This window comes from Hibiscus syriacus, unplaced genomic scaffold (genome assembly GCF_006381635.1).
Source record: "Hibiscus syriacus cultivar Baekdansim isolate YM2019G1 unplaced genomic scaffold, ASM638163v2 tig00112415_pilon, whole genome shotgun sequence".
Classification (NCBI taxonomy): Eukaryota; Viridiplantae; Streptophyta; class Magnoliopsida; order Malvales; family Malvaceae; genus Hibiscus; species Hibiscus syriacus.
The window spans coordinates 68772-81454 of record NW_024063327.1 but is presented as its reverse complement, the minus strand read 5'-3'; the positions used below and the strand labels follow the sequence as shown (position 1 = coordinate 81454).

Below are 12683 nucleotides of genomic sequence, written 5' to 3'. Positions count from 1 at the left end.
AATATTTAGTTTTTTTAGGTTAGTTATTGTTATCTCTCGTATTAGACGATAAATTGATTCGAATTTGACGAGTTTCAATTATATTCGATCTTATAGGATCATTAAAAAAGAAAGTCAGATTTGATTGGATTGAGTTCGAACTTAGAGGCAACAAATGAGATATCTTTATATTTGAATCAGATCAAATTTAAATAAAAATATATATATACTTTAAATCAGTTAAAGACTTAATCTAATCCAAGTTATCCTTCCTACTTGAAACCTTAGTATGCTAATTTTGAAATGGACTAGAGTAGAAGAGACATCACTAAAATTTATTAGAGATTATATAGAGTCAAACAAATATACGAACCAACAACCAGTTGGTCTAGTGAGATGAGACATTAGGTCTCTTAAGCAATGTTAGATGTTTGAATCCTGACGTTTGCGAATTGAGCAAACTAGGTTGGGAGGGTCGCCCTCGCCTTGCAGTACCGATCTGAATTAGTCGCTCAATAGATAGAATATCAGTAATTAATTCAAAAAAATATACACGAGTATCACTGACGGCCCAACCAAACGAAATTAAATTCACATCTCTTATTAATTATGGTCTTAACCATAACATGATTTTTGTCTGCAATAATATAATTTTCTTGGTCGTATAATTTTCAAGTTCTTTTGACTAATTTGGGCAAAAGAAATTGTAGGGCGACCATTGGACCAAACATAGATGTTAAAGGAAAACAAAAACTCTTAATTTCAGACATTAGGTATATGTTTTCATTAATATACCATTTGATGGTATATATCATTTTCTATATTTCTTTATTTAAAAATAAAATTAATTTAATAATTTAATTCACCTAATTAATTCCTAACGTGCCAACTAACCCTCCAACAAACAAGCCGACCACTGTAAATGCACCTCCTTTTTTATATATATATTTTTTTACTTTAATCTAATTTCATTAATCCATAATTAATGACATTCGAAAAAGGAAAGGATATTGACTATAGTATCCCTTAAAAGCGGTAGTACTTTGATATGAAGATTTACCCTTGAAACTTCAACTTAATTACACGATTTTCATGTAAAAAGGTCACGTCAGGGACGGACTCCAAAGTGCAATTAATTAAAATTAGGTGAAGATATCAAATCCGTTCTGTGTTTAAATTCGCCGGGAATGTTGGCCATTTTGCATGCTTCAAGTCCACAGACAGAATAACTATAATAGTATTTAAAAATACATTTAATATATGCAAAATTCCATTCATCGGTATATTTTTTTAATTTCTTTTTCTTTACGATAAAGAGAGAATTTCACCGTCACATCCGACGGCTGACTTTGCGACGGATCATGGCGATCGTCGAACGGCAGCAGGTGAGCTCCGAAAGGAAGGTGTTTGGTCTCTGTCCTTTTTGGCAAACTTCGACGACGACAAACGACTTTTCCTCTTCTTCTTCGACTAGAAATCTCAACCACAATGGCAGCCGCCATTCGGAGACGGTGCCCGTCAAGCGCTCGAAAACCGTCTCTTCCATCGCCAGATCTCTTCTTCCTCCCCGGCGCCGGCTACGCCTCGATCCTTCTAATAACCTCTACTTCCCTTGTACGAATCCCCGCTTTGCTTAGCCTTTGACTTTGTAGAGCTAAATTTTATATATACTTTTTAATTTGTCAAAAAAATTTCCAACGTAGATGAGCCTGGAACTCAGGCTAGAAGTGCGATCAGATTAAAGAACACTAGTAAATCTCACGTGGCTTTCAAGGTAAAATTGAATTACTATATCTATTTACTTCTCTTGTCTTTTACGTCAACATTTACTGTAATTTACGGGATTATTTTCATAAAGTCATGATTTGTCAGTGAATTAATATTAATTTTGGTTAAATTTTCACTGTCTATTAAAATGAGGCTTCTTGGGACGGTTATGGCTGCTTATTTATTTAATTAACTAAATTGTTTGTTTATTATTTTGTAGTTTCAAACTACTGCGCCTAAGAGTTGTTTTATGCGTCCACCTGGTGGCATTTTGGCGCCAGGGGAAAGCATTATCGCTACTGGTAATAAAATTTGGCAGCTGGATTCTGAGATTTTATTATATTAATTTTGTTTGATTTGGTTTGTTTGATGTTTCTTGTTTTGACAGTCTTTAAATTTATAGAGCGTCCGGAGAATAATGAGGTTCAGGCGGATTTAAAGAGTAAAGTTAAATTTAAGATAATGAGTTTGAAGGTAACAGGTGGGTGGATTACTTGCCTGAGCTTGTAAGTTCATTAATGTTCTGGCTTGACATATATATTTGATGTTTTCTCTTAAAGTTCAGCTCAATGGAGGCCCATGTTCTGTTAGCATTTCATCAATTCTGAGTTGATGTTGGACGAATTTTAATGGAATTGTAGGTTATTTGAAAATTTTAAAGTGGAAATGTTTGTTAAGTTGATGCTGTAGTTGGTTGTTCTTATTTGGGTAAAACGAAAACTGCTTAAAGTATTTTTAGATCGGTAACAATTCTCTATTTTCATTTGGCTGACACGCGTGAGGAATTGTGGTTAGAAAACACTACTTTAGCGGGTTAATATTGCCCTTATTTTCTTTCCATTGCTAGACCAGAGCCTTCAGCCTTGTTTGGAAGAAGAGTTTTGGTTTGTGTTATAGCCTTTTCTGGTAAGGGCATCATAATATGAGCTTAGTCGTAAATTGCTGCAGACTAATGTCGTTTTAGTTGCAGTTATTGAATACATGGTTTATAAGATAGATCTCATTCATATTAACTACCAAAACAAATTTTATTGCTCCTGTTTTATCTGAAATAAATATTATATGATCATTAGTAGAATGTCATCTGAACTACCAGTGTAGGCATGTAAAGTCGATCCTTTAAACATGAGATTTTCCATATGGTATTTAATGTTTCCTAATATTTCTATCTATTTAATGCCTAACCTGCTTATTGGTTATGAGTTATTTTTATTAGAATTTAATTGTGTACCTTTATTGGATGTTAACTGCTGCTAAACTTAAGATGCTAATGCTGACACAGATTTTTTCCCCATTGTGCCTTCTGTTGTATAGTTTGATGAACAAAGGGACCAAGTGACTGTAGAAAGAATTTTGCGGGTTGTATTTCTAGATGTGGGTCAGCCTAGCCCTGTAAGTAGCAAATTGTGTTAGTGTTGTTTTGCTTTCTACACTTAAGGGCTCCTTGTTTTATCCTTTCAATGGTTTAATTTTTCTGCTTGTTCCGTAAGGCATTGGACAAACTTAAGCGTCAGTTAGCTGAGGCTGAGGCTGCTCTTGAAACACGCAAGAAACCCGCCCCTGACATAGGTACCCGGGTTGTTGGAGAAGGTCTTGTAATCGATGAATGGGTAATTAATTGTCTTATGTCTGGAATAATGCTTCGTTTCCCTTTTCTTCCATCTTATTTTACTTATATTTAATGGTTTCAGAAGGAGCGAAGGGAAAAATACCTGGCACGTCAGCAAGTTGAAGCGATGGATTCAACGTGAAGTGTTGTTTGATTTGACTGTAAGTGTTTTTTCTCTTATTTGGTCGAATCCCTCAATTTGCGACTCCTTAGAGGGAATGTGAAAGAGATGAGTTGACGGATCAGTTCATGTAGAGGAGAACCACGTGTTCTCATGCCATTTTCAGCTTTATGAACATTGTAAAGGTCAAGATGTCCGACTTTTGGGCTAATGCCATCTTACTTGTAGATAGTGCTTGTTCTTTCTGTCATGGAAAAAATGCAAGGCACAATGCATTTTCATTTTTGTACACTTTTTGAGGTTGGAGTGGTTATATACATGCTATAGGTGTTTAGCCTCGTTTTTCTGTTGAAATATTTGACTATAGCCATTGAATTCACTAGGATTATATTGTACACTGCTATAGTAGATGAACGGGCTTGAAATTTTCTCTGGTTTGAAGTGATTTATGCACTTTATTCCTTTTTGTCCTCGTTTTTCTTTTAAGGCAATTAGTAATTTCTGGCAGCATAGGGCTCTCTAACAGCGACCGAGGATTTCCAAACTCACATATCATAGATCATAGAGCATGCAAAGGTTGTCCGTTGTCCCGTTCATATTCATGCATGTCGTGAAGACGCAGGCTGGTTCATGCAACCATATTCATAATTATGCTCATTCATATCCGTCCTGTCGTAATTCTGGGCTGAATTTCATCTTTCATGGATGATTGATCGTTTCCTTAATGTAGTTTGGAGCTAAAATATTTTGGTATTGATGAGACTTATCTTTTCTGAGAAACACAGATTAAGAACTGAAAAAGTCGAAAACAGATTGTTTGGTCTTTTATAATGTACTAGTATAACGTATGATAGTGAGGGATTGTTCAGTCTCGTATATGGTCGAAATCGATTAGAAAAAAAAAACTCGACCGGTAAAAAGCGGGATAAGATCAGTGGAATAAGTCAATTGCAGTCTACAGAATTGCTTACCTCTTCATACAAACAATGTCCTCTTTACATATGGGAAAAGGACTGCCATTATAGCTTCTCTAACCTTCTTTTCGGCTACCCATCTACATTCTTATCTTCTTTTGGATTGAAGAAGAAGACAATTTGGTGATGTACTCTGAACTCCATTTTATAATAGTGCTCTGATTTCAAATGTGCACATGCTCATCTTCCATTGGTGTATCCCAGCAATACTGTTCTTCCTACAAGAAGTGGTTCCCGATTTTGTCTTCGTGAATTGGCGGTGGCCGCAAAGTCCAATAGCGACCGAAGTGTCTCAATGATAAGAGCAAAACCAAGGATTTGGAAGCCATTGGGGACTGAAATGAGACCAAATGGGCTCCACTTAGGCTTTAATTTAGCTTATAGCAATTCCCTTTTCCTTTTCAATAGTTCGAAACTTTTTGTGAACAACTTGTATATGCAGCAGGACGCTCTTGACCTAGCTTCTAAAGCCCTCGTTTTCTTCGAAGTACCCGAGGTTAGTGGGCTGCCAAAATCGCACACTTCACAACGAAGCTAAGCGGGGACCCAGCCGAGTATACATGATTTTCGAAGTTAAATTATGAAGGCCCTAATGCAGGAATTGGATGGAAGATATGGAAGTGAGTGGCAATGCATTGCTGGGAAACTGATTTTGGTTCATTTGTGACACAATGCTCTGGTTGCTTCATTTATTTTTTGCTTTGGTAACCTTCCAATTTCACTTGAAAGATACAACATATATTATACAAACATTTAAAAGCCAAAACAAAACTGCACTACTGTCGAACCGATTGAGTTCCTCTCAAATGGTACCAGAACGAGCGCTAACCCGAAATACCGGACCTTCGGAACTCCATGGAACTTCGTTTGAAACCTTTTTCAAAAATCAAAATCATCTTGATTGGGCTTTGGTGAAGTCAACATAGCTGTATAAAGCCTGAGCCTCTCCTCCCCCAATGAATTACTCCTAGATAATGGCCTCCGAGGCCGAATGAACGACAATGATGTGAGGGTTAGCCGGTGCTTATACCGCCTCCAAGCCAATTGAATCGCCACCGCTCCCCATGTACGCCACCCCGGAGAATAATACCGAGCACTCCTCTTGACCTTTTCATTAACGAATGTATAGCGGAAATGTTGCGTAACATATTTGACATCGTCGGCTTCAAGACCGAATGCCTCGGTAGTTTCGAGTGTTATGAGTGTGGAAGACGATGGCGGGAGCCTTTCAATGAAGGGTCTTCGTAGACACCACGATAAGAGCTCATCGCCACTGAAATTTCCGGGGCCTAACATGCAGTAACTTTTCACACCATCTCTAAGAATTTGGCTGCTTTGGAGATGTCCCCTTACCACAAACAGCATTCTTTGTACCGGATCACCTTCTCTAGTTATCTACAATATCCATGTCAACGAGGGCTTAATAATTGAATTCCGGTTTTTTTCCCCTTAAAATATTCGTATTCGATATATATAAAATATAAGTGATGATAATTTAAAATGAGACTTACAATTTCTCCTTTGGTGAAAATTAAAGATTTGACACGATCACAAATATTTTCTAAGACCAAATCATCCATGTGTTGAAACAATGGTACCTGAAAGAAACTTAGAATTATAATAGGAACCAACAAATTCACAATTGTTTTCTACGGCATGTATTTGAGATATATAAAAGATTGAACTTTGTCATTGGTTAAAACGTTATGTTTTACGAAAAACAAGTTTCATACATTTATTATTGATTTTATCTGAAAAGTTGATTCGTCTCGTACCCTATAAAACGCGAGGTCCATTAAACGCGCTTTATAGGAACGAGGTAGTCCTACATGGACAATTTGAGGTGTTTTTTGCTAAGTGGTACTCTTAAAAAAATAATTTATGGGAGCTTTTTTATATAATAATGCCCCTTAATGTTTATTTTCCCTTATTGTGTAATTAAATTACCTGCCTAACTAAATCCAGGCAGAGGTGGTACTTGATATCTCTCCGGAGCCCCTCGGGTAAGTTTCGGATCATCTCACATTCGTCGACACCGCGCATCGCAGCCCACCGTTGCCGCTCGTAGTTGCGGACCCTTTGCCGGAACCCGGAAGGCAAGCGCCTCTTCCTCATCCACCACTCTATATTCCTCATCTTCAACTGCATCGCTTGTTTCTTGGACGTTGTTGCATGCAGAAACACCTTCACAAAACCATGTCAATAATCACACCCACAAAAAAAAAATCAAAACACAACAATATTTTTTTATTTTTTAAATCACAATACTAAAAAAATAATTGGTGTAGCACTGAAACGACACGTGGGGGAAATGGCAGAAATGTCAGACATTTTTGTAACATGTCATCTGTCTGAACATGAAAATTATCAAAGATTTGTTGGAATAAAATATGGACAGATAGAATCGTTTGATGGGCTCCCACTGGACCCTGTGGCTTTGGGATTTTGGTTAAAAAAAGAACCAACACTTTTCTCTGGGCATCAATGTTACTTCAACTGCAATATCAGTCACTGTTATTTTTTTTTGGGGACAAAATCAATCACTGTTGGTCTAAACTTTTTCTCTTTCGATAAACTATAAATTTCATCAATTAAATTTGATCATATTTCTATTCAGTCACTAAACTTTCATTTTAATCACTATACTTTTTAATTGTTCCAGATTCTCTTGATTTCACGACGATAGAATATCTTCTTTCAAATCTGAACAGTAAGGAGGAGGAGGAGGAGACTAGTTATACATCATGATTTTATGTTTATCAAATAGTTGAGATTGTTGATTGGAATCATTTTCCTTTGGATTGGGTTTTACGAGTTTTAAAGAGAATTTAAGAAAATTTAAATTGATAGATAGATAGGAGACGGCAAGATAAGTTTATGAATGTCTTTTGTGATAAAAAAAGATGATGAAAAAAAAAGGTGGTTCTAACACTGACATGACACATGAATGAAATTTTATGAGATTCATCTTTGTTGGAAAGAAAAAGAAAGAGAAATGTGATCAAAAGGTGGCTTCCATTCCATGTTAGCAAATGCAGTACATGTCAATACAAAATCAGCTACGTCACTCTATTATTTCTGATTTAATACTTCAGTGACAAAAAATGAATAACTCAAAAGTTTAACGATCAAATTGAAAATGTTTAAACTCAATGACTAAAATAAGAATATGCTCAAAGTTGAGTGGTGAAATTTTTCTTTACCCTTTTTTTTTACTATTCATTACTTTTATGCTGGAATTAATTTTGATGATATGCAACTTTATAACATTGTGAGTAGCATATTAAATGTTATTAGTAAATACCTTAATGTTTCCGATCAACATTGTGACGAGAAGAAGTCCACTGGTAAGCACAATGATGTTGAAAACAACTTCCAGCCATTCGGTTGTGCTCTCCAAGTTCCCAAATGTGCTGATAATTTACACAAACACACACACAAGGAACGAATAAATTAAAAAAAAATATTAATGTATAGTTCGAGATCGTTTTATTATTAAAAAAGAAGGAAACCTGAGAGTCATGAGACCCCAGAAGATGGGGAAAAGTATTTTCTCGAGACGACTGTCGTTCTTGACGAGCTGAACGGTCCATTTATAAGCTCCGTAATCATAGTTAGCAGGGGTTTCAATGCATGCGCTTCTCACTTGTTTGTTTTCTGCCCAAAGTAGCCTAGCTCCATCCCTCACCATGCTTCTTGTTCCATAGTAAATTGGATCTTTGCAAGTCAATAACCTCAGGTCACAATTCTCTATTCCTCTACATTGCTCTTTCAGGCACTTGGCCGATCTTTGGATCCCCAACAAGTACCAGCAAGCTCCCGCTGCCTGCCATGAAAATGAAATCAATAACCACTGATGTAGCAAATGTTGAAATAATTGAGGATTTGGATGAAATGAGTATTTTAGCCTAAAATTTTCACGAATCGTGTGTAACCAAGTACAAGACATTGGATGCTCAAAGGTTCACTATTTGCAACATTTACCCCCACATTTTTCCTCCCACGTGAATCACGAATTGACCAAGAAAGGACATTAAAAATGTAATTACCATACGGTTTTTCACCTTTAGGGGACATGACCATGACCATGCATCTTTCAGAATAAGCCGAAAAATAATTTGGGGTTGCTAAATGGTCTTGACAGCTAAAAGCTTTTATCCACCCACAAATTTTTTACACTTCAAAGCTTTATCGAAATAGAAAACAAAAATCAAAACTTCCTCAAACTATTCGTCTAAAAACCTAATTGTTATACACGATACAAGATATAATGATCATAAACGTTAGTTACAATACAATTTATCCAGGGATGGAACAAGGGACGGGCGAGGGCAGTCGTCCCCCTGGTATTTTAGATTTTTCTATTGAAAATCTGTTTACGTTCTCTGAAATTTTATGAGTTCGAGTTAACCCCAACATAAAATTATGCGTTCGTCATTGAATTTATCTCTTCCGGTCTAGATAAAAATTATTCACCCTTTTCTTTTTAGATAACCTATTAATAGTGTTTACGTAAGAGTCCTAGAGAATGGAGTAAATGTCTTACTTCGTATTTTGTTAAGAGAAAGAAATAGTATTAACTTATCGTCTTATCCCTAAAGTTATGTCTCTAACTTATATAGAGTTAAGAATGTTGAAACTGATGATTTTTTTAATAAATTTTATTAGTATATATTTTTTGAAAATATTATTTTCACAATCACTTCAAAGATTAGTATTTATATTTTCTTTTCCGTACCTTTTGTAAGTAGTGATGGTTATTGAGATTACTATAAAAATTAAAGGTGAACATTCATCAAGTAGAGTTGAGAAGATCAATTTTTCGAATCGAATCGAGTTTTACTCACTTTTAATAGAAAACCAAGAAAAAATAAAACTGCTTACATGTGAAGCGACGAAATAAGCGATCAAATTGAGAGCAATCCCCCACCAGACGGTACCAAAGACGTAGCCGGAAAGGTTTTGCATCCGTCGTAGGAGGCAAACGGCATGGTAGATCTTCGGAAGGTATTGGAAGAGGAATATTATCAACAGCACCGTCATTACTAGGGTTACCGATCCTCTTTCCAATAATGATGGAATTGCCACCCACAGTACAATCTACATTTCATTGCAATTTCACGTCAGTCCATAACTATATAATTCAAATGAAAATGGGAATATAAATGATGAAACCCATTGTATATTTTCCATTCTATCCTTGTCCTAAAAAATATAAAAAACGACATGGTTTCTTCACATGTTTTGTTACACTGTCCACTGCATGCAACAGACTCACTAATGGCAATATGGCATGCACTTGTCATGATCTCCTCCAACACACTAAAATGTAAGGTTTTTAATTTAATCTTTATTTTATATTAATTAATGAAACTGAATAATGTGATTTGTGGTGATGATTGTACCTGAGGTAGGGGTAGGATTACGAAGAGATCGAAGAAGAATCCTTTTGTTGCTTTAAGGTATTTAAATGCCACGTGGCGTGCATTCGCACCACGGGGTCGGCTGCTTCTTTCTCGCCTCCCGTCTCTCTCCTCTTCACTCTCGCTTCCGCTTCTCTTATCGTACGACGATCGCTTGACCATTTTGAGCTGCAGGCACATGTTCCACACGTGCAACGCGTCGGTCATGCACCGGAGCGCCGTCACGGTGATGGCGAACCACCCGTCGACGAACAGGCACATGCACGTGTCGCTTACCGAGAGGGTGTAGAAGAACAACGGGTCCATGAAGAGGCCCGTTGCGCACACGAGGAGGAAAACCCTATTCCATTCCTGAACCCATTTAGCTCTAGGGTCCAAAACTCGCCCTAGCGACCAAATTTTACGCCGACGGCCGCTGCCGCCACACATTAAAAACAATCCCCGACTATCCCTCCAACTCTCTTCTTCTTCTTCCTCCTCAACCTCATCCTCCAACAATTCTTCTTCTTCCGTATCTCCCAACTTCTCTTCCTCGTCGTCATCGTCGTCGTCAGTAAAATACGGCGCATGAGCGCCACGCGAAAAGGAAATTTCCCGTTCGCTCGCCATAGATTCGAGAATTCAGCAAGAAAGAAAGAAACGTATACGTGACTAGTGAGAGATCTTCATATGAGGTTTTGAAGAAGGACGGAATATAGGCAAAGTTGGCGAAGAAAGGGCATAAGCATTTGACAGGAGAGCAGTGAAAATATGGGGAAGTAGGAGAGAAGAGTAGAAGACAATAATATATGTAGTGACAAATTATCGAATGTACAATTTTGCCCTTCAAATAATTTAAATTATGGCATGTACAATAATACATGTAGCGACAAATATTAAAGTTGAAACCTAAATATAATCATTAATTTTTTTTATTTGTTTAATATTTAAAATAATTATATTTCGAGTTTGAGTTATATTAAAAATCTGTATCAATGCTCTAATCCTTTACAATTTTTTCACTTTTTTTGGGTCCACGTGCAATTCATTAATTTTTCAACCAACTAGCAAGTATGGGAATAATTTTTTTTTTTGTTGCCCTCTCGTTCTAAGACTTCACATTAATTAATCTGGATTGACCTGGGTCGCACTCTTGGCTTTGGTGGGTGAGTCTCCCAGCGATGATTTTCTGCATACATAATGACTCAAACCTGAGGTATTGCTTAAAGAATATCAAGTTGCTTACCACTTAAACCAACCACGTTGGTATTGTTTAATACATTATCAATAAAGAATTTAAAATTTTAATGAATTAGATTCTTGGATTGGATGTAGAGAAACGAAATTTGTGGTGCTCAATTACAATTTTGGAGGCGTCAAAATTAAACTTTTATCATTTTATAAATTAAAAGACCCACAAATCTTAAAGAGGTTAAACTACAAATTTAATATTAAGTGGGACCAAAATGCAATTTAACTATTATGTGAGGTTTTCAAAGCAATAGCTGCATGATTTGAGTTTAGAATACTATGAATCCTAATATATCTTTAGAGAAAAATTATTTTATACTTATAATTTGTATGTGTGTGGGTAACTATCATATGAAGCTTCTTAATTTGGTCTAAATTCTACTCTTAATAGCTTTGTTTGAAATCTATTCTGTTAAAACCATTCACCAGGGGCCACGCAACAGCAGAAACAGACAAGGAAATGCATGACAACAAAACAAAAAGAATATTAAATAAAAGTAGTAAAAGTGTAAAGGGAATGTTGAGAACTTAGTTTTTGTTTAATTTCAGAGTACAACCCAAATGGGTTTTTTTTTGGGGGGGGCATATTACTTTTTATTTTTAATTGAGACCCTGATTTAATAATTGTAATTGATGGGGTTATATGGAAATAATTGATATAAACATGGTATATAAAAAATGATATTATCGTGGCACAAATAATACATGGATACGTTAAGCAGCTTGATATCACTTAAGTAAGTCTTGAATTCGAGTCATTGTGTACAAAAAATCCCCGCTGCGAGATTCACCCACCAAAGTCAGATGTACGACCCAAATCGATCGAGATTAGCCAAGGCTAAGTTTTGGGAACCAGAAAGGCAAAAATTAAAGATGCATGTAGAGCAACATCCGGTCTCCCCTCTCTTTGAACCTAGGTTATCTTTTAATATTTTGTGTTATTTTTTCTTTTTTTTCTAATATTTGTTGAACCCGTCACAATATTAATGTTAATGTTGATTTTCGGTGGTTAGTGATTATTAATTCTCTCTCTTTTTATATTATGTCTTTCTTTTTTTAATTTTGAATAAGAATTGTTATCCCTCTTACACACATTTTTCTATTTTTGTGATATAATCCTTATGGATTTTGGTATGTTTTTCGCATACATTTGTGATCGTTTTGGTACTCACACAAATAGTCGTTCTAGTGGATAAGACACTAGATTCTTTAAGCAATGTCAAGTGTTCGAACATTAGCGTTTGCGAATAGAACAAACTGGGTTGGGACGGTCGCCCTTGTCTCTGTGATATCTGATTTGGATTAGTCGGTCAATAGATTGGATATCAATGATTAATTCAAAAAAAGACCCTCGAGTCATTTATTTTCTAATTAGGTTATCCGTGATCACGTATAGTTAGATCCTCTCTTTGGTAAAAGGTTGTTTGTCGATATAATCAAAATTATATAACGAAGCAGCCTGCCAGATAGTTTAGTTCGTTTATCATTCCTTTATCACTTCGCAAATCATCTCGTTCAACATAAACACTGTGTTTTTACAATGATTATTGTGTTCTTTTGATATTGGTAGTCATACTCAA

General features: G+C 36.0%; 1 protein-coding gene and 1 pseudogene across 2 annotated transcripts; one reads left to right on the top strand and one right to left on the bottom strand.

Annotated features, from left to right (window-relative positions):
- Positions 1-1241: 1241 nt before the first annotated feature.
- On the top strand, positions 1242-3922 carry LOC120179425 (annotated as a pseudogene).
- Positions 3923-5042: 1120 nt separating this feature from the next.
- LOC120179424 (cyclic nucleotide-gated ion channel 4-like) lies at positions 5043-10558 on the bottom strand. Of its 2 annotated transcripts, XM_039185024.1 has the most exons (7): positions 9856-10557; positions 9335-9550; positions 7963-8276; positions 7755-7863; positions 6398-6634; positions 5962-6048; positions 5043-5845 (listed from the first exon to the last, which is right to left on the bottom strand). In XM_039185024.1, exons 1-7 carry the CDS (start codon positions 10480-10482, stop codon positions 5330-5332), a joined length of 2106 nt encoding a protein of 701 aa, XP_039040955.1. In that variant the 5' UTR covers positions 10483-10557; the 3' UTR covers positions 5043-5329. The 2 variants fall into 2 exon arrangements, with proteins under 2 accessions (XP_039040955.1, XP_039040956.1); XM_039185025.1 differs by lacking the exon at positions 9335-9550 and having other exon boundaries at positions 9856-10558.
- Positions 10559-12683: the final 2125 nt, after the last annotated feature.